The sequence below is a fragment of the Pipra filicauda genome, unplaced genomic scaffold, assembly GCF_003945595.2.
Source record: "Pipra filicauda isolate LSUMZ 115617 unplaced genomic scaffold, ASM394559v2 scaffold66_size7647185_pilon, whole genome shotgun sequence".
In the NCBI taxonomy this organism is placed as follows: Eukaryota; Metazoa; Chordata; class Aves; order Passeriformes; family Pipridae; genus Pipra; species Pipra filicauda.
In genome coordinates, this window is record NW_024104831.1 from 368,542 (window position 1) to 390,887 (window position 22,346).

General features: G+C 39.2%; 1 protein-coding gene across 5 annotated transcripts; it reads left to right on the forward strand.

Moving 5' to 3' along the window:
• Nucleotides 1-854: 854 nt before the first annotated feature.
• TMEM196 (transmembrane protein 196) lies at nucleotides 855-20,502 on the forward strand. 5 transcript variants are annotated; one of them, XM_027738951.2, is made up of 5 exons: nucleotides 855-1,506; nucleotides 13,064-13,120; nucleotides 14,954-15,208; nucleotides 17,105-17,178; nucleotides 19,664-20,502. In XM_027738951.2, exons 1-5 carry the CDS (start codon nucleotides 1,348-1,350, stop codon nucleotides 19,668-19,670), a joined length of 552 nt encoding a protein of 183 aa, XP_027594752.1. In that variant the 5' UTR covers nucleotides 855-1,347; the 3' UTR covers nucleotides 19,671-20,502. The 5 variants fall into 5 exon arrangements, with proteins under 5 accessions (XP_027594752.1, XP_027594751.1, XP_027594753.1 ...); XM_027738950.2 differs by having other exon boundaries at nucleotides 856-1,512; XM_027738952.2 differs by having other exon boundaries at nucleotides 858-1,494.
• The last annotated feature ends 1,844 nt before the right edge of the window (nucleotides 20,503-22,346 follow it).

Consider the following 22,346-nt stretch of genomic DNA (forward strand, 5'->3'; position numbering starts at 1 on the left):
AGGCTTTATATACAGGTTAAGAATTGTAATTTGTGATACAAGGATAAATTCCATATATATTTTACTTAGAATAAAAAAATAGCATGTATATAGAGAAAATTAGCTAAATCACTCAGGATGCCAATGTTTTTGAATCCTGATCTAGATTTGGGGGATACAATTTTCCAGGTAGCTCTTTTGCCCTCTTGTTAAGGTGAATGACCAAAGGTTAATTACCTATGTTTAGGAGAGCCAACGTACTAGATTGAGTGTCCATGTGTTACTATGTTGTGCAACACATCTGGACTGTAAAACTGTAGTCAGAGTGGCAAAGCATTCTCTGTATCTGAGGCACAGTAATAAAGATTGATATCAAGCAATCCAGTATGGCTCAAGTAACAGCCCTGGATCTCTTGTTCTGTTTTGCTTTGTTCCTCATTTACTTTGGGACTGACACAGTTCTGTCCATTGTCAGAGTGACAGAAATGGCTACAGAAATTGGTATTTTGGCAGTAGGGTTCTGGAGAAGATCGGAGTTTTGCAGTGGTGAGACACGACACGCTCCAGACCTCTTACTAATAGAAGAAGAAAATGGGCTTCCTCCTGAATTTTCACAGCAGCACCTGGGGGGAGGGAGGCCTGCGCACACACCACTGAGGGGGTCACCTTTCGCGCTTGGTTGCGCGGCGGGAGCTGGCGGCTGGATCACCGCGGCTCCCGGTGCTGCGGGCAGCGCGGCGGGCGCGGGACGGCGGAGGTGTGCGGGGAGCCGGGGGGCACCGGGGAAGGTGCCGCGCCCGTGGCCCCGGGGCGGGGCTGCCGTGCGCCGCGCCCCTGCATTGGGTCTGCGTTCATACATAAGTACAACCGGGGTGGGCTCGCCACGCTCCTCTACCCTCCGCCCCCAGCCCAGGAAGAGAAGGGGGAGAGAAACAAGACGAGGGGGGGGGAAAAATCCCGGTGAGGTCATTCCAATGAGAGCGCAGGAGGCGAGCAGACAAGGTCGACTTTCCCGGTGGAGGCGCAGCCCCTAAGGAGCGCGGTGCCGCGCACCCACCGCCGTGTCGGCACCTTGGAGAGCTCCACCGCGCCGGGGCCGCGCTCGGGGCCGCGCTCGGGGCCGCGCTCGGGGCCGCGCTCGGGGCCGCGCTCGGGGCCGTCGCGGCGCTCCCTGCGCGGGGCCCGGCGGTGCCGGGGCCGCCCCGCCGCCCCTCGGCAGCTCCCGTCGGCCGCGGATGCGCCGCTCCGCCCCGGCTGCCGCCGAAGGAAGAAAAGTTTGGGGGCGACTTAGGGCCGCCGGAGCGCCGGAGGAGAAGAAGGATGCGCGGTTTCCCCGGCTGATCGGGAAGGAAGGATGACCAAGGGAGGATGTGCACCAGCAGTCAGATCATCGGGAGCCTCCTGGTGCTCTCCGTGCTGGAGATAGGGTTAGGGGTGTCCAGCGTGGCCGTGGGGGCGGTCAGTTTCAGCCTGGTCCTCACAGAGCATAAACCTCAGCTGGGAGACTCTTCTCCGGTATGGAGCGGGGTGTGTGTACGTTAGCCATTTCACTCTCTCTTTAACTCTTTATGGTGATGGTCAGACCGTGCGAAGGCATCCCCCTTTCCCTTCTCTTCCCTTCCCTTCCCTTCCTTTCCCTTGCCTTCCCTTCCCTTCCTTCCCGCGTGTGCATGCTGCGCCGAGAGCCTCGCCGGGTCCATTTCCGATGTGCATGCGGTGCGGTCTGCACAGTCGTGGGGCGGGAGGCACGGCGGGGAGAGATGTGTGTGTGTGTTGGGCGGGGGGAGACCCCTTCTTCCTCGCTCCTTTCCGTTTTTCAGTCTTGCTGTGCACAACTGAACTTTCTATGAACCCCTTCTCACACCTGGGAAAGTCCGATGCCTCGAGTGGAACACGGGCCATAGCTTACAGTCTTTAAATTGACTGTGAGCTTTGCTTTTTAAAAAGAACAGCCCTATCCCTTACGAGGAGACAAGGAGACTGTTGGAAGGTGTTTTAAATTAATGTCAAGGGTATGTCAGCCGAGTCCCAGGCTTTTGGAGGAAAAAGAGAAAGAGGAAATGGGAAAGAAAAGGAAAGATATGTTCTCATGACCTGGACACCCTGAGCTTCTTGTAAAATGAACAAAAAAAAAAAAAAAAAGAAAAACCAATAATGGGTTAATAGAAGCAGCATGTTCATATCACAGAGCATTTCTCACTTCTCAAAATGTTTCTTTATTTTTCCTGTTTGAGATATGCATGTTTCTAGGAAGAATTTTCCTTCAAATGGTTATTTATATTTATGAAACAAAGAGAAGAAATATTGAATAATCAGCCTAAACATGAGTGGGCATTTTTGAAGTCCAAATCTGTTTTTGGCCAGCTTGGATTTTACAGCAGTATTTCTAAAAGGATTGTTTTGAGTTAACATGAGAAATGCAAAACACTCTTGATTGTTCACCTGCATAACCTCCTGTAATTTATAGATTCATTCTGACAAAGTACTTCATGTAATATTCTCACTGTCAATAATTATTAATTATTGACAACAGTCATAAATATTTTTGGCAGTATATAAACATATAAACACAAACATAATTCTGCACTGCAGAACAGGTAGGTGAGAAATGAAAATGAAGACCAGATCAGATAAGACAGTGGCCAACAGGTAATGATATTGTCAAAATCACTTCAAAAAGGGAGATTTCTGATCATTGCTGATGAAGAAAAAAATTACTTACAAACATGTGTCTATCTGAAGATTTAATGACAGAGGGTAATATCCTGGGTTTCACTTAGTCAAAGAGCTTTGATCAGTCAGTCACATCAGTATTTTATGCAGTGATTGTATTTTGTGACAATGCTACCATAGCTGATATCATTTCATGACAATGCACATTTCCTGCACAACTGCCTCATGCATTTTTATGCTATCTGTGCTACCAGAATTTGTACTAGCCATAGATTAAAATCTGCATTAGATGTTGTCTCCAAGAACCATATAATCAAAGCGGGACAGATATAGGATAGAAGAGTGTAAGGGAGTATGAAGAAACAACAAAGCAAAACTGAGTGGTATAACAGGTGGTTGCATTAACACACCAGCAGTTTGGCTGATTTCAAGCTGTTCATAGGTAGAGTTTTAGAGAGGAATAAGAGAGAGGACAATAAAGCATTTTTGCAGATGTTTATAGGAAATTATCCTCATGTGTGAGTGCAGAGGCATGGAAGGGAGCCCAAAGGGACTTGTTTGCAAATGTAACAAAGGATGCCCACAACCACAGCCAGCAGAGGCTGGTATGGCTGGCATGAAGTGCTGGAAACTGAGCAAAAACTACAGGTTGGGTAGGCAGAGAAAGGCCTCATAGAAACTGTAAAGTGGAAGCAAGCAGCTTATGCTTCATGTAGCAGAGGAAATGAGAAATCACAGTAGCATGTAGGGTGGGGTGACACGGTCATGAAGGCTTGCTTACTTTTCCTAGAACTAAAGATCTGTGGTCTAAATTGTCATCATTATAGCACTCTCTTTGTACTACTCCAGCACTTCAAACTGTCTGTTAGGTTGCATTCTTCTTACTTAGGGCACTAGCAGCTGAGACAGGAAAAGAAAGGGGCCAGAGATTTACTATTCTCTGGGGATGCTTATGGACAGGGGTAACTAGATCCAAATTAGAACAACTGGAGAAAGGTTTGTTTGGACAATCCTCAGGATTGTCCTGTTGCAGAAGTGGCACAAGCCACCTTTCTGTTCACTGGATCTTACACTGAGTTCATGTTGCCTGTATTAAAGAATATATCTTCCATAAAATATATTATTTTCTTCTAATTCACATTCTTGAATCAAGGTTTTCCTTTGAGAAACATATAATAAGGAAAATAAAGGGACATTAAAGGAAAAACTAATTCTTTGACATGTTAGGATGCAAGACACTTAAGTTGAAGTGCCATGCCTTCTGTTGTAATTTACTTTGAAATACGCAGAAAACCTTTGACCCTGTTCTATCCTTTTATGTGGGTGTAACTCAGCAGAGACCCAAGTTCAGAAGGAAGTAGATGAAGATAGCATCACCATGGAAACCTTAACCTGAATTCCTAAAATTTGGGCATCTTAAAAATCATGCACATTCTATCTTCTATACTTGCCTCCCTGCAATGCTTTGCATTTGATGAACTTTAGCTTTTTTGTTAGAAGAGTTTTTCTTATTGTTCACTGTCTCCATTCAGACAGATAATTTACCAACATACCTGTCCTTAACCCTGTAAATCCCACCCATAGGATTAGAGATACAACTGAAGTTAAGCATGGGCTGAAGTGATCTGATCATTGCATGCCCTGCATTATGTGTAAACAAGCCAGTGAAAGTAGAGTAGACTAGAACTAAGAAATTGAAGGTCTAGGCAACGTCTACATCAAAAATGAGTGGAAATGGAAAAAAAATTTCTAAATTTGTTGTTCTCAATGGAGTTGAACTGGATTAAGATAGTAAGAGTTGTTTAAAATTTAGCCGAAAGAAAACAACTGAAGGTGGGACAGACTTCTCAAATTATCTGGAGCATGTGGAGACAACTATCCAATTTACATCATAGCCAATCTGTCCTTTTTTAAATAGGCCATGGCTGCTAAATTGAAAAAAAACCCCACCATAAAAACAGTCCCAAATACCCAAAGGTGCACATGTTGTTGATTTCTGAATTTTCTTTCTATTATGATTTATTGGGATAAAGTATTCCACAGGCTGCAATCAGTGTTTCCCAGATTTCTCTCTTTCTCAAAAATTGAGGTATATTTCTGAAATCCACCATTCCAATTCAGTTATATGACGTACTATAAAAATGATCCAATCAATGAGAATGCTGAACCAATAACACTAACACAGTAAGAATGACAGCATCCATAGCAAAGGCTTTTGCACAAACAAAAAAAAATCAGAAGATAATAATCCAAAAAGTATTCCCAGATATTTTTTAAATGGTCACATACTTTCACATCTATATTTAGAACATAGTGGCTGCATCACTATCGTTATGAGTAGCGACTAGAAATTCACACACGTGTATGGTTCTAATCCTTATTTATTCTGCAGTGGTGAATAAATTATTGCTATATATGAGGCTCCCTCACAGAGAGAGAGAGAGGGAGAGAGGGTGAGAGAGAATGAGAGACAAAGGCCACATCTTTAGGCAAATATGCCATCCACCTTTATGTGCAAGAGAGATACCCAATGATTCACTTATGGCTATGGCTCTCAAGAGTAATTGTTTCTTCCCTTATTAAGACAAATACCTAAATATATTTGAGAGATATGCATTTTCTATATGTTGGTCTGGCTGCCTGTCTGTAAATAGAGGACGAATTATTGTTTCCATGATTTTTGGTTTTAGCATAGTGGAAGTCTGCCTGCCCATTAAAAATCTGCATTTATAATTTGGCTACAGAAATTTGTTCCAAGATGGCACTTGAAATATTTGACTTAAATGACTTTTTTTTTTTTTTTATCCAGGATTTGAGGGAAAAGAAAAAGTGTAAGTCTGTATGGAGCTCTCCCAGAGCAAGAACATAATTTTAGACTATTAAATCAATGTTGGTGGCCTAAAATTTTAAAACACTAAATTTTGCATTTAGTTTTTACTGCTGCCAAGTTTCCTTTGGAAAGAACAGTCAAACTATTTTTTTCCCAAAAAAATAACACTAAAAAAAATCACATTATTATTCAGCATGCTGACAAAATGCAGATGTGATCCTACTTTTATTTTAACATGTGCACTGCATTTTCATCAAACTGACCATATTTCTGTCTGGCTCCCACTCCTGATGAAATGAATCTCAGGACTTTCAATGAACTCAGTGGAAGCGGGGAAGAGTTCTGTACCTATAGATAAGGAAGGATGTACCAAATGTGGGAGCTTCTTGACTCACATGGGGTCAGGATATTTCACTCCAACTGAAGTTTTTCAGTAGGTTTTCCTTATCATTCAGAGACTCTAGAGGCATGATCCAATCTGGAAGATAGTCTGTCTAAGGGGACTTGTAGTTCCTAGGTTGGATTTAGAGGATCTCTTGAATATAGGCTGATTTAAGCACATGCTTAAATGTTTTGCTAAGATAAGACTTTAAATCACCTACAGGGAATAATCTTTAATTTTTTTTTTTGAGACGTAGGAGTCTCAAAAGATAGAAATATTTGATAGAAATATTTGATAGAAAACCAACAAAAAGCATTACTTCTATTTGTTATTCTGACAGACTGTAAACAAATTAAATAAATATTATTTTGTGCTGAGAATTTAGGTGTTTTTAGAGATGAATAGAGGTTTTTTGAATCACTGATAGCAGGTAGACTTTCAGATTCAGAGACACACTTCTAAATTTCCTTGAGTGTTTCCAAAAACCATTTCCCATCTGTGCAGGTCTAGAATCAGATGAATGGAAACACTAATTACAGGGACTGGGATAGAATTTAAACTGCTTGAATATGGCTTGAATCAGTGGAAACTGTAGCAGCACCTGAGCTGATAAGACCCAATAGCACACTGCCAGATCAAGGTATTAGCTCAGTTTAGACATGTTTTAACACTATGTCTTACTTATGACAGACCCTCCATTCAGCATGACAGATTTGGTGGAACACAGGGTTGGGTTGTGGCAATGCTGTTGCTGCTGGTTCTGTGCCTGGATGACTTTCAACATACTACCTAGGCTTGCTCTTTTTGCCTGTTGTAATTTTTCTTTAGTTTGATGCCTGTGTTTTCAGGAGTGGATTCTGTGCCCTTTATGCCTCCACTAAGAAAACTTAATTCTTGTTCTGAAATACTGCTTTGAAGAAGAGTTACAATTAGATATACCTCCTCTGTTTAGTTCATCCATTAGAGATTTCAGCTTTTTCTCATTTGGATGGAATTGAAACACCATTATTAAATACAGTCATCCTTTCCTTACATTATTAATTTCAAATTCCTGGTTATTCTCCTGGAAGTCACATATTTATGCAGCTTTAGTATATAACACAGATTGTCTGGTTTACTACCTGACAAGGGTAAATAAAAGTGAAGCTGTTGACTGTCTTGATGGTTTAGTCTTCCAAGTAGAGGGTCATTTGAATAGGTATGATACACTCTAATTTTCACTGCGTTATATTCAATTTTAGAATAATTTCCCTTCTTCTATCTCATCAGACACACATGGAAGACCCATAATGACAGAGGACTTTTCATGGAGTGTGTATAGTGTAGTGGTCTTCTGTGTCATGAACAATGACTAGGGATCAAGCAGTCCTTATATTCAACAGGATTTCTCTACTATTTTGTTCAGTCTGTCTGCAGGAAATTTTTCCATGTAAAGTTTTCATTTTTTCAAGGGAATTACACTCATCATTGCTTTTGCCTCTTCAAAACAGAAGGCAGAAAGGTTTCTTAGCTCCAATATATAAAATAAAGATGGTCCCTTTTCTTCTACATGGTGGAAAGCAACAAATCTTTGGCTTCCTGCAAATATAAGTAAAACTGAATCTTTTCTTCAGACTACCAGGAAGAAAGTACCCATTTTCCAGGAGAACGTGAAAGAGGCCAAGTCTTTTGTTCCAGAAAATATGAAATAGGGATGGTTCCAAACCACAGAACTTGAACCTAAATTGAGATTTCAGCCTCCTTACCAAAATTTCTGGGTGTTTGGATCTGAGGTTTTGCTTCAAGCCAGTATTTAATATAAAGTAAATTAAAACAGGCTCAAAATAAACATTCCCCTTTTCTGGGAGGTCCTTAGGTTTTTATTCCAAAGTTCAACTGACAAAAAGAGAGATTTTCCAACATGCATATTGAACATTAGCAGGCACAGCTGCAGTGGGAATGGCAAAGACTCTACCAATGCTACTGCATCACCTCGCAATCACACAGTGCTGTCAGAGTGATTCTGACTGTGATAGTTCCCTGGTGAATCATCACTGAAAGGGGGATCAAGGCACTCACAGTTCACTGAGTATGTAGCTTTTATGCTTTTTAGTATCTTTCTTTGGCTTTTTTACCATTCACCCAGTAGTGGTTATGCCTCTGTCTATTATTGGATGATACACTCTCACAGAATCATAGGATCATAGAATAAGGGTTGTAAGGGACATTAAAGATCATGTAGTCCCAACCATCCCTGCCATGCACAGGAACACCTCCTACTAGACCAGGTTGCTCAAGGCCTTGTACAACCTGGCCTTGAACATTGCCAAGGTTGGGTCATCCACAACCTCTCTGGGCAACCTGCTCCAGTATCTCATCATCCTCATAGTAATGAATTTCTTCTTAATATATAGCCTAAATTTCCCATCTTACAATTTATACCCATTACTCCTTGTCCTATCACTACAGCTCCAACTAAGAGTCCCTCTCTGGCTTCCCTGCAGGCTCCCTTCAGACGCTGGAAGACCACTATGAGATCTCCACACAACTTTCTCTTCTCCAGGCTGAACAGCCCCAACTTTCTCAACCTGTTTTTGTAGAGGAAGTGCTCTAGTCTTCTTATCAACTTTCTGGCCCTCCTCTGGACCTGCTCCAACAGTTTCAATACATGCCTGCTCTGCTAGTTTTGACACAAAACATCATATGTATATAGGAAGTATGAATAAGTCTGCAACCAAAAGTAACCCTAGGATCAATGGGGATTGGTTGTAGTTAGTGATCTATGTAGGTTTTTAAGTGAGCTTTTTGGATATTTTTTAGTATTTTATGGTTTTTTTTCTTATGAATAATAATTAAAATGAAAGTCCAAGAGTGAGACATCTGTTTTTAAACAAGTCTTAGCTGAGGGTCCCTGTCTGGCTCCCAGGTTATTTTGTAGGCCTTATTAGTTTAGCTTATCCTTAATGAAATATTTTAGTCTTTTTCTCTGCATGAATTGTGAACAATTCAACAACTGAACATTCTTTAAAAGGAGTTTATCTTCAGTGATGTATTTCTTTTCCACTCCTCATTTACTGTATTTTCAGAATAAGTTTGTTTGCCTAGCCTACCTCAGATGTGACATGGTTAGAAAATGTAACTACATTTAAAGAATCCATGAGGTTGGTTGGTAAAAATTGATTGAGGATAATCAATAATCAAGTAGAAAGGAGCAAGTCCTCACAATGACAGTGTTAGTTAGTCATGGGCAAACTGTAGTCCAGAGTAGCTCAACAGTTAGAAACCAAGTTTAACTGGTATGACATATCACCATGAAGATTAAGTCTTTCAGGATAGCCAGGAACAGACAGAGAGTGTAAAGAAAACAGAGCCTCTGGTGACTCTGTTCCAGTTCGCAGTATTATAAAATAGAAGATTTCTAATTGAAAGACAAACAGGGACAAACACAGGAAATTCCTTTTCAGTTGATTTATATTCACATCCTTTTTCTGGTACAAAGAGCTAGTGTAGTTTCTCCCATCCAATTTTCATTACTGCTGATCACAACACTGGGACATCAAAAATTTTACAGGAAATGCCTATACCACAAAAAAAAAAAAAAAAAAAAAAAATAAATCCCAAATCTTTAGCTATTCTTTCAAAAACCAGAGAACAGAGTCTATCACATAATGTCCTATTGAAATCCTAACCTTTCTAGAGGTCTCCACATTGAGAAGCCTGCCTAAAGAAACTCTGTATGAGCAGTTTTCCTGAGCCCTGTGTATTACTAATTCTCTCTCCATAAAGCAGGTTTCCACTGCTCCCAGTGAATCAGCCTTAGAAGAGAGTGGTAAACTTGGCTCATCATTTTCAAAGTTTTGCATGAGGTTTAATTGCCTGACACTGTGGCTCAAATTCATCCATTGGTTTTAGTTGTAAAATGCCTGCTGTCATAAATAAATAACCATACTGGGTTTTGGGCAAGCCTTTTCTCTATGAATGTAATACACTGTCATCTAAAAAATCCTCAACCTAAATAACATTAATCCTTTGATACTGCCCAAGTGCTTTTATTCTGAGGTTTTTAACATATTCAGGCACATAAGTGCATTCAGTTTCACAATTTGTTTGTCTCATAGTCATATGGACTATAAAACTTAGGCACGATCATCTCACAATTACATAGAACATGGAAGAAGCAGGAACACCCAACTTCTCTGAGTTAGAACAGAATAATTTCAGTTGGTTCTCTGTTTAGTTCTTCAACTGAGGAACATGTTATTCCTTGTGTATGTGTATAAATACCGTAGATGTAGAGAAAATACATACAGAGTATACATGACACAATAAAATACTGTCATAAAGTAATAGAATTTTCCAAGTTGTAAGGGACCCATAAAGATCACCAAGTCCAACTCCCTGCTCCCTGTTTCTCCTAGTATTAAACCACACGATTAAGAGCAGCATTCAGAATGCCCCTTGACCTCTGACAGGCTTGGCGTCATGGGGAGCCCCTTCCAGTGACCAACCACCCTCTCAGCGAAGAATCTTCCTCTCATGAAACTTCATTCCATTTCCTTGTGTCCTATCAGTGATTATTAGAGAGAGATCAGCACCTGCCCCTCCACTGACCCCCCTTGAGGAAGGTGCAGAATGTGTGGAGGTCACCCCTCAACCTTCTCTTCTCCAGGCTGAAAATCCAAGTGACCTCAGCTGCTCATTGTAAGTCTTGCCTTTGAGGCCTTTCATCATCTTGGCTGCTCTCCCCTGGACACTAGTAGTTTGATGTCCTTCTTATATTGAGGCAGCCAAACCAGCACACAGTGCTCGAGGTGTGGCTGCACCAGTGCAGAGCAGGGCAGGACAATCCCCTCCCTCGCCCGGCTGGCGATGCTTTGTCTGATGGCCCCCCAGACACGGTTGACCTTTTTTGCTGCCGGGGCACTGCTGACTCATATTCAACTTGTCATCGAGCAGGACCTCCAGATCTCTTTCCATATGCTGCTTTCCAGTTTCTTGTCCCCCAGTATTTATGTATAACCAGGATTACACTGTCCTAGGTGCAGAATCCGCTCCTGTTAAATTTCATATGGTTGGTGACTGACAAACTCTCCAGTCTATTCAGATCTCTCTATAAGGCCTCTCTACGCTTGACAGAGTCCACAGCATCTCCTAGTTTAGTATCATCAGCAAACATTAGGAGTCGTAGATTAGCTCCATTGTCTCTAATTGGAGCAGAATTAGAGCATTCTTGAAACAATGGGTGACCTACTCTTTCATATTCTTTCAGCTTTGAAGGCAAATTATCAAACTCGCAGTTTTTTAAACTAGTTATTGTATTGTACTCTACTGATTGTATTTTCGAGAACTCATTAATTTTTCTATGTACAAAAAGTTCCTTTCAATCCTAGTCATTCACTACAGAAAATAACTATATTATTAATTCACTTTATCAAATCTGACTGAATAGAATTTAATTACAAAGATGTCTTCAATAAATTTATTTTGAGGTTTCTGCATTAATGCTGAGAAATACAAAATACTATATGTGAAAATCTGAAGCATACCTGTTGAAGGCAATCTGCAATGACAGGACTGGGAGTGAAACTCCAAAACTTCACAGAAAGCCTGAGTGAAAACTTACAAAGCAGATATGATGAGCTGAAATCTCTTCTTCTTATGGGAAAGGTGTAAGGGGAGCATTACTTATTGGTGATTTTTTTGTTTTGTTTTGCTTTTTTTCTATTATTATTCCAGTCAGTGGGCTCTAGTAGCAATTACCAGTTGTATGTCCTGGTATGTCCTGAGCCATTCAGCATCATGATATACATGGCCCAGCCCTCTCTGTAATAAGACTGGTATTAAGCTCACATCCCATACTTAGTGTAAAGGTAAATAATACACAAAATATAACCACATTTATTCTGGGGAACTGATTTTATGGGTCCAACTTAGAGTAAAAACTTAGCTTAGATATATGCATGAGCTACTTTAGTTGGAGGGAGATAAACTATGTATTAAAGCACCTCCTTAACTGAAATAGTGAGGTTGCAAAATTTTAGAGTGTAAATGAGATGTAACTGTAACACGTTATACGGATCTTGAATGCCATATAGAATCCGCCTAGGTTTTTGGTTGTTTTTTTTTTTTTTCATTTCTTATGTAACAGTCAGGTCTGCTCTGTGATTTAATCTTAAATCAAGGTCAATCACAGCCTTTTGCTAGAAATATTGTCTCAGTGCTAAAAGAACGTGGAAAAATCCAGTTTTAAAACTACAAAATTACTTCCCAATAGGGGTGTAGGGTTAGCTTTGCTGAAAATAAGTAGCCTAGATTTCTTAATAAAGGAGTTTATGAGGTATCAAGGAAATCTTTTGACAGTATTACTAACACCTGGAGAAGGCCTTATTGCTTTCACACAACTACTGTATTTCCTACCATGACTGCTCCCTTGGGGACTATTCACTGTTTCCTTCATTAAACTTTTCTGTAGGAGGAAAAAGAGACATCAGAGAACATTATTGGTCTTTGACAGAGGTCACTATAAAGTATTAACATCAATTCATATCAGATGGTAGGGAGTGGTTTTGGTTTTCTTGATTAGTTTTTGCCTAATGCTTGACGCCACAATTAGCAGATCAGTTTTTGTGAGGGAACTACATAAAACAAAGTACAGGTACCTTCATGCTATCTCTTGCAAAGTGAGTAGAGTAACCACCCAAAGGTGTACTTATATTTACAGCTGCACCCACAGAGGTGACTGAGTTACATTCTTGCCCAAAGTTCCACTGTTTTGAAGACAACAATCCATGTATGATCCCTCAGTTCAGATGGTAGGATCACAACATTAAGTGCTTAAGCTATACTTGGAAGAAGATGATTTGGATCACTGACTACTACCTTGCTAAACTTTTCTGAGAAAAAAAAAAACAAACAGTAAAAAGGCATTTTTTTTGCTTGCAACTTTGGGGTTTTTTCTCAAGTTGTTTGGCCAAGAAGCTTAAAATTTGGATTTCCTTTCTTATGAGTAATCATGCACATTCTCACTCCAATTTCTTATCAGATAAGTATGTTTATGGTTGAGCTATAACTTCCTGAAAATAAGGTTTGTGATAAAAATGCTGACAAGTCTAATCATTGCCTAAACTACTGTTGTGGTTACCACCACAGTAACACAGTGAGATTTAAACTTCATACCTTAAATGATTAAATAATTGTTTGTTGGGTTTTTTTTCTTGCAGTTCCTGCTTTGCGGCATATGTGGAATATTGTGCGCCAAAAAAAAATCTGGACTTGTTGTAAGTTTTTCCACTGCATCTATAGCACATAAGTATATGAAAGGCATACTTATCTAACTTGAACTCTTTACTAGCAGCTTTCTGTGTCCAAGTGTTTTTGACAAAAACTTATACAAATTTCAAGTCAGCAATCCAAAAATGCAATCAGCACTTTGGGATACTCAAGCAAAACAAGGCAGTTCTGAAATGGCCTACGTAGGTCATGCTATTTAAGCCACACATCCCTATTTATCATTTTCTGGATAAACTTGGATAGGAAACCTTTTGACACAGATATATATCATGTCAATAAATGTTTCTCAATAACGTCACTGGATTGCATCTTCTCTCCTTCAAAAAACAATACTGGGCTGCCATCTCAATAAGGCTGCTGACCAAGTTTGATTCTAGATATCATAGCTGTTAAGTATTTTAATAAGTTCATTTTTCAATCTGAAATATGTGTAAGCGATGGTAGATGTTTTCTGTCTCTTCTAAGAATCAGAAGTACAGTCATTTTTCTGACTGCAGCAAAATGATGTTATTACTACACAAGTCACAGCAGAACTTTGTAATAGAGATGATCCTATTGTAAGTGACAATGCCTTACTTAATTTTCTGTCAGCTTGATTATTCTACCACATACAGATGGAAGTCACATAAAACCAGCGTAAGTGCAAAGGGAATCAAGAGTTCTCTCAGATTATTTTTGAATATCAATGAGTTATCCTAAACCCTGTTACAATGATAGCCTCATTTCTTAAAACATGCGTACCATATCCAGTTTCTAAAAGCTGTCTGTTCTGGTGGTCTCATGGAATAGTCACTTGGCAGTGGACTGCAACAGACAGCCTCAATGCCACACTCCTGATGAAATTCTCATCCCAGTTGCATACAGAAACAGTCAGCAAGGCTCCATAAATTGTTGCTACCACAGTAGATAAGTACATATACAAAGCCATACTGAGAAACATAAAGACCCTTCTAGATCAACATGTGACAGGTCAGTAGTATCAAGGGAAGTGAATAAGACTTACTCTGATTAGTACTGTCTCCACAAGAAGGTCCTTTGCTCTTGAGCCATTTGTGTCTCAAGTACATCCTGAATCAGGACAGCATCTTTGCGATTAAAAGCAGTAGGAGATCTTTAAACATCTCATTAATTGCAGCCTGTTTCACAGCCTTCTAAAATTCCCAGAAACATTTCAATCAAGTTAAAATCAAATAAACCAAATCAACCAACCAACCAACGAAACACACGATCACCAAATTAACCTTCTGTAGAGCAGCATCACAGATTTCTCTGTTGTTTCTCTTGCTTCTTTGACCAGCACATTCACATTGAATACTTCCAAAGTCCCCGCAAAAGCTGCAGAAAGCCTCCAATCTGCTGTCTGACTGAATAAATTATAATTGAGCAGGAGACAATCAGATGGCACAAAAAGCAAGAGATTGATTACAAACACGTGAGCCGTTCACTCCTGAGGCGTAGTGAGAAACTGCACAATAGAAAATTACAACACATTCTGTCATGTTACTGTTCTGCATGAAGAGGTGGAAATCACATTTATGTCCTAGCAGTCCTTCCATTGACTAGGTTTTAATATTACCTACTCATTTTACCCAGCTTTATCTTACATGCAATATCAACATTAACTTTTTTATACCAGAAAGTAATGTATTCCCTTGGAGCAATGTGGGAGCTGAGGGAGTTAAAAATAAGTGTCTGTGTGGTGTTTTGCAGCCAGTGACGTTATCAAAGAATTGAATTATGGTTAGTCTCATTTTTTATATGCATGAATCCATCTCTGAAAAATGTTACTGTGACATAACTTCTCTTGTCTCTCCTGACAGATGATACTTTTTTCTGCCTGTTGCATCTGTGGACTAATTGGAGGAATCTTAAATTTTCAATTTCTTCGTGCTCTGACAAAGAAGTCATCTGCTCTCTATTCTTTGCATCTTGCCTCCATGTCTCTTGCATGCATTGGAATTGGCGGTTGCACCCTTTCTTCATGGCTCACTTGTCGGCTAGCCAGCTATGAACAAAGGCGAATGTTCTCAGAAAGAGAACATTCATTGCATCACTCCCATGAAATGGCAGAAAAAGTGAGTTGTGTGTCCTCCCTTATTTGTTCTGCTTCTCCTGAAATGTTACTGTATGTGTTAAAGTTTACAATTGGCAAGAGGTGTATTCAGTTTTCTATTTTATATGAGAAAGAGCTTCTGGGACATGAAATGCTGCCATTCTGTGTAAGCTTTATTATGTTGAATTATACGGAGCTATTTTTAGGTACTGTATATTTTCAGTACATCCATTTCAATGAAGTACATCCATTTTCAACATAATTCCATTATATAGCTATTCAAGGGCTTAGCTGCTAAATATAGCACTTCATAAATAATTTGAAGGCTTATTAATATGGATTATCATGTATTTCACTGTGAAAAAAAGCACAGAATGCTTTCTGTAATCACATCATTGCATGCTTCTAGGATTTAATCAATTTCTTCCTCTCCCAAGTACTCAGCTTATAAAGTAGGTTGTTTAAACACACAAGCCACAGTTCACAAACTTAGATAACCAAACCTAAGCATCTAAGGGCATATTTAGACACATAAATGAAACTGGACTCATTTGCAGCAGCACTGAGCATTTGCTTCCTTTCTCTATTAAAAGGAAGCTCAGTAAGGTGTATAGGAAGGAACATGTTTAGGTGCTGAAACTGAAGCTCTAAAAGCTGAACACACAGGGTAAAAACAATTAATTGAATGGAATTCTTGAAATCAGCTCCTTGACTTTACAGATATGATTAATATTTAACTCCTTAAATGTTCACTGCTACCCTGTGCTTTACATTTGGACTTATTATCCAATGCCTTTCATTTGTGAAACGAGTAGAAAAGAGAACAAAAGTCAAGTGGACTGCCCATGTAAACCTCCACAGGCAAGTCTGCATTACAGTTAAGTTCAACAGTCTGTATCATATCTACTAAGACCTCTGAACAGCAGAGCAAGGATTAATTCACTCAAACTATAGAATGTTTTCAGATTCCCTGACAAAACACAATATAGCAGTTAATTTTCCATTTAGTAAAAATGACTCGTCACTATTCTTTGGTTTCTTAACTAAGACGAGACTCCAAGTAGAAATAAAGACTGAATTCACCTTAGATGATGTTTGAAACATGTTTTAGAAAGATGATGTTTTAAACGTTTTAAAAAGTTAAATAGTTAAGGTTACAACAGTAACATAAAGCAGGGTGATAAAATCAAGAGAAGAGATACATTTCTCCATCTCATTTTAAAATTAAGTAGAATTCTGATGAGCTATGTAGGAAAGTATGGTCATGGTCTTGCAGATGGTAGGCTAGATCTTGACTTTCAAAGAGGCCCTTCTCTCAACAAGGACAAAGACGAGAGAAGAGAAGGAAAGGAAAAAGAAATGGCCTGGGAAGAAAAAACTTTCAAGATAAAGAAACCTGCCAGCCCTACCAATTTGAGCTGACGATGACAATGTATAGCAGTAGTTCAATGCCTACTTTCCTGGTCTGTTGATTTATTGAGCTTTCTGATGCTTAGCAGCAAGGACTGCCAGGTGTCCACATATCTTGGGTGAATGGCCATGACACATGTGCAGAGCAACTCTATTACACACGCTCAGCAGATGTGGGATGTGCCCCACTGATGGGGGACTTCCTGCATGTCTTCTGTAGGATCAAGTATGCATGTGCAGATGGCTTGATCTGGGACTTCCTAGACCTGTGGACTGCCTGCTACTGGCAGGGTTGAGTACATTAGCTCATGGCATGCCCTAAAAATAATGAAGGCTGCTTAAAACCTTACCTCACCTCAAATTAGGCCCTGATCTAGAAAATAGCTTTCAAGTGTTTTATATATAAGACTATTTTGTATATTTATACTGATATACAGTAATATAGACATGTACTGCATGTGCATTTGTTTGTGCTATATTTATTGTATAATTGTTATATTTATATTAGAGATTGAGGGGTATTGAAATAACCGACCTGCCCAGCTGCCCGGTGATTCCCCCGACACCAGAGTTACCTCCAAGGTACGCTGAACACTAGGGAGCTACCATGTTGTTATGTCACTTCAGGAAGGGCCACCTCTAAGAGGAGGTCATAGTTTCAGCTAATCAAAATTGGCTGATGCTGTGATGTCACTCTGAGCCAGGAATGGTGCTTCCAGGTAGTGACATAACTCTACGTGGTGAACGCTGCAATCCGGAAGTAAGTTGAGTATTTAAAATATTCACCCTAGTTATAGGCATCCAAATACTCTTATTTGGATGTAACCACCATTGATTCACTCTGCTTCTAATCTGTGTGCTCTTAATTCCTTGAATATAGCAACTTTTTTAAAAAAATGTATTAATACTTTTTTTTTTTAATAGGACTATTGGGGAAAAGAAATGATTTTCAATAGTTTCTGAAATTATGATGATGTTCTAATAGCTGATATCTGCAGAAGATTCAAGTGATAAAGCTGACAAAAGGAAACTTACTCATGAATAGCCTTCTGGCAGATCATTGCTATCAAAATGTGGCTGACTGTTAATTACGATTAAAGGGATTTGGTATTCTTGGTCCCTTTCCCAGCTGACAGATTTCTTCAGCGTAGATCCAACAAAGGCTTTAGGCACCTACAAATAAGTAAAACATAATGTCTTGTTTCAGAGCAGACAACCCCCAACTTGGATCCAGAGTCCAGTGTTAGGCATCTCTGTTCCTGTTCAGTATATGAGGAGAGTAAGGCACCATACAAAAACATCCAACACCATCATCTGCAAATAGAGACTTGGGAGGTAGAAAATACTCAGAATTCACTAACTTTACACACTTTATTTTCTGCGAGGCTTATACTTGATTTAGGAGTATTAACAGGCAAGGCTACTTCGTTTGATGGCCCTAAGCTTACTTTGTTGAGAGGAATAGGACATTCTTTCTTTCAAATGCAGCTGGTAATACCTGAGACAGGAGGCATCAGTGCTTCCATTTTATGTTAAACTCTTAAGTTCCAGTCTCTGCTTCTCAAATACTGTGGATTAAAAGAAGAGACAGAAAGAGCAAGGCTAGTAATAAAGACAAGGTTGCATAATTTTCTTCTCTTTACCAAGAATCTCAGCTACTAAGCTATAAAGGTAGGCTTTCTTCCTTCCTTTTTCTTTCTTTCTTTTTCTTTCTTTCTTTCTTTCTTTCTTTCTTTCTTTTCTTTCTTTCTTTCTTTCTTTCTTTCTTTCTTTCTTTCTTTCTCTCTCTCTCTCTCTCTTTCTTTCTTTCTCTCTTTCTCTTTCTTTCTTTCTTTCTTTCTTCCTCTTTCTTTTTTTCTTTCTTTCTTTCTCTCTTTCTGCCTTTCTGCCTGCCTCCCTTCTTGCCTTCCTTCCTTTCTTCTTTTTCTTCCCTCTGTCTAGGCCAATGAATCTTCACTTTTTTCATAGAAGCTTCCACACGAAGGGGGACAAACAAATCCCTTTTATTCCACTTTTTTCCAAGTGTACCTAGGAAGAACAGAGGAATTAAATCTTTCCACACAGAGAAGAGTTTCTGGTCCTCATGCAACTGTTTTAGAACTAGTTCCATAGTGGCACCTCCACCTCATCTACCTGAATTTTAAAAATACCCCAAGCTGCACTTTTATGTATGCCCATTCCTCTTGGCATAGTTAGATGTTCTCTGTCATTAGACATAAGCAGCAGATCACTTATTTCTGCATCCGGATTCAATTTGGTATGAAATAGGCCTAGGACTGCTCATAATAAGGCTGTTCTGACCATAAACTCTGTGTGGCTTTGCAGCCTTGAAGGTCAGGGAACTGCTTAATTACTGTAGCCATCTCCATGCTTAGGCAGCTGCTAAGTGGGTATTGTTTGGATTTCAATTTCAGGATTAGAAAATCAAACTCCAAAGAAATCTTGCTTTAGGATTCTGACTCATGAGCAGGTCAGCTTACTCTGGGATGACTCACCTTCCACTGGAGTAGCAATTGCTGAACTGCTAAAAATTGTAGACTGGCATATTAAGGGAAAACCAAAATCAGGCCCATCCCAAGGGAAAGCAAGGAGTTAAGACCCTCAGATCCTGTTTGGATCCAGAACCTACTTCCTAAATGTATATCTCAGCAAGCATTGAATGGCATCTGTTTATGGCATGTCAGCACAGAAAAGGGTTTGAATGGTAACAGAGACTTAACTACCATTTCTTTTGTAGATTAGCACAAAATTGATGCAATTTCAAAGGACGACATCAAAAAACTTGCACAGATGCCACCAATGCTGTATATGTGGTCTGAGTGTAATGTCCAACTCAATCACAATCAATGAGTCTATCAGCTTTCAAATGTACTTAATTTATGTAGGAAGAAATCTGATTTCTTTTTTTTTAATAGTGAGATTTATCAAGCCAAATAAAAAATGTGAAGTTTTTCTGAATGTTTGAAATTCAGAATTTGTTCAAATTTTATTACAACCTTAGCTGACTGAATTTTGATGACCATAAAATAATTCTAATTTTAATTAGTGTTTTCTATTCTTGTTCCAGGAAATGACAGACAATCTAAGCAACGGTGGCCCACATCTGATTTATAATGGAAGTGTATATTAAAGAGATTTTTAAAAGTTCCATGGAAAGAAGTGGTTTTAGAATTTTCTTCAGGAAAAAAGACTCCAAGAAATTGAGAAAATGGAACTATCTTAGCTTTTATGGCTCAAATGTCACAACTGCAGACCAGCACATTTGCAATTCCCTTTTAGAACCATGTTCAAAATTTGTCTTCTAAACATTTTGCGGATATACAGTATTTATTCACTTCCTGGCTACTGTCTCTCAGTTTTTGTCTGAATAACTTTTCAGAATCGTGATAGTATTTGAAATAGACTTCTCAAGATTCTTATTCTCATGAAGACTCAAAAAACAGAAAAAAAAAATTAAACTGGACCACATTTAGCCAGCTCATAGAAGGCAGAGGAAGAATGGCTCAGGGGAATCTTATTCTCCTCTCCACTTAGCAGCATCTAGTGTGATATGATGGCTTCAGATCATGGCATGGTACAGCAACACATCTGCACAGTCTCCCTCCACACATTTGGAATGCATCCTGCCTCAGTTTTCCTATCCTCAGTAGATCATATCAAAAGAGAGTGCAAATTCTTCCAAAAGCCTCCCATTTCATATACAGAGAGTAAATGAACAGTGTGCTGAAAACCACACCAATGTCTTTGTTTTGAAAGACAGAATGCTCTAAGAATGCCATAACTCAAAACCTCAATAATGCCTTGTTGTAAAGAAATTGTAAATATTTCCAATTTGTGAATGAAGTATATTTCGTAATTTGTTCATAAAAGATGACAAATAAAATGAAAACTAAACCAGAGGCTATAGAGAGATGTTTTGAGGTTTTTTTCTTTTTAGAAAGATCTTGCAAAGCTTAACTATCATGCTTGCAGTTTTGCACAACATGCTGAAAAGTTCCTAAATGGATAAAGCAAGCTCAGAAAGGAAAAAAAATGAAGGCTGAACAGAGGCATGGTCAAGGTCAGAATATACTGGCAATTCTTCACATCCTCAAGAGTTTGGAGTATATTAACACAGTATGTATGTTAAGAGAGCAGCTTTAACTGATCCCAAACTTTATTGTAGGACCTACTGGCTCATATAGCCATGAAAAATGGAAGATTCAATCTGCAACAGAACATATACAGCATAATATTCTTAGAAAATATTCACATGAAATTACTCATATGTTACATAGTGAGTATATGACCATATTGTAAAGCCCAGCACTTTGACATGAGTTTGAGATGTGAGCATTACTGATGACTGCCAACAATTTATACCCATATTCCCAGAGAGGTATGAATAGAGTCTTATTACTTTTTAAGCCATGCCATAAAAATGTCTATAAATTACATTAACTTGTTTTGTGAATCTATATGGTATACAATCATGTTTAATTCGACTATCTTAGAATTTTTCAAGTCTCTAAGGGAGTTTCCTATCTACAACATGGGAAACATCTTCACTGCTATTTAAGTCTCTCACTTAAACTTCATGCAAATTAGTTGGATGGCTAAGCCTGTGAGTCAAAAAAGGGTCCGCACTATAAGGCTTTCCTTCACTTACTATTCTGAAGGTATTTTGAATCTTCTCAAAGACCCTGATATACTAATATTTATTACATACATTAGAAATGGCAAATGAGATTGTTCAAGTTCATAAGAATACAGATACTATCATAGCAAAATAACTAGATATTAGGGCATTCTGCTCAAGGAGATGCTCCCCCTTCCAGGTACTACCATTCTTTAGACTGTCTCCTCTACTACATTCCAGGTTTTTTGGGCTCTTTATAAGAGGCCATTGCACTTTCAGTTTGACGTTCCTCTTCCTCTGCAGCAGGAAACATGGGATATATCTGTCCCAAGTACGTGCCCCTTACAGGACACAATCTGCCAAGGCAGGACCACTCTCTAAATGGGCTGCAGGGATTCATATATGTTGAAAAATCTACACTGAACATACAACCAGAGGAAGTGGTTGTGTAAGATTCCTTTCCCCATTGCAACAGTAAAAGAAAAATAAGAGTAAGTTAAAAAATTACTCAAAAATCCACCTCAGAACTACCTGGCTGAGGTTCATCACTAGCTCTGTAGGACACCTGCAAAATCGCAGTTCTCGCTGGGGTCTTTTGTGGCACCTCAGGACTTAGAGTGGTAGCTCCAAATCCTAGAGTAATTTGGAGCTGCACTTCAGAATCTGCTCAGGAATTACATGAAAGAACAGACCATAACACCACCCAGTTACTTATTACAAACACTTTATTTCCTGGCATGTTAGCAAGAGTATGGGATAGTGCAGGGAAATGGGTGATTCTTATATAACCAACACAGTAGTGCAGTACAATAACCACTTTCTTATGCTTTGGAAAGGAAATGAGGATATATTTTCTAAGCTCACAATGTTAGAAGCCCTACTGTAACTTATGAAATACAACTACACCACTTCTGCTGCATTTCAGGAGGTGCTGGAAGGAGAGAGAAGAGATCTGGGCCCCAGATTCAATTGTTAGGGTTTTTTTTTTCCTTCTTTTGGTGCCAAGCCTGTAGAATTCAGAAAAACTGGCTGGTCCCTGCATTAATAAAAGCCTTGAAAAGCAAATCTGGAATCTGGAATTCAAAAGACTTGGGAACAAATGTGACAAAGACTGCTTTTATCTGAGACATAT

Coding starts and splice junctions, on each gene's coding strand:
- TMEM196 (XM_027738950.2), top strand. CDS start 1,348: ATGTGCACCAGCAGTCAGATCATCGGGAGCCTCCTGGTGCTCTCCGTG. Junction 1,513..13,063: donor CGGTATGGAGCGGGGTGTGT/GTACGTTAGCCA, acceptor TTTTTCTTGCAG/TTCCTGCTTTGCGGCATATG. Junction 13,121..14,953: donor AAAAAAAATCTGGACTTGTT/GTAAGTTTTTCC, acceptor CTCTCCTGACAG/ATGATACTTTTTTCTGCCTG.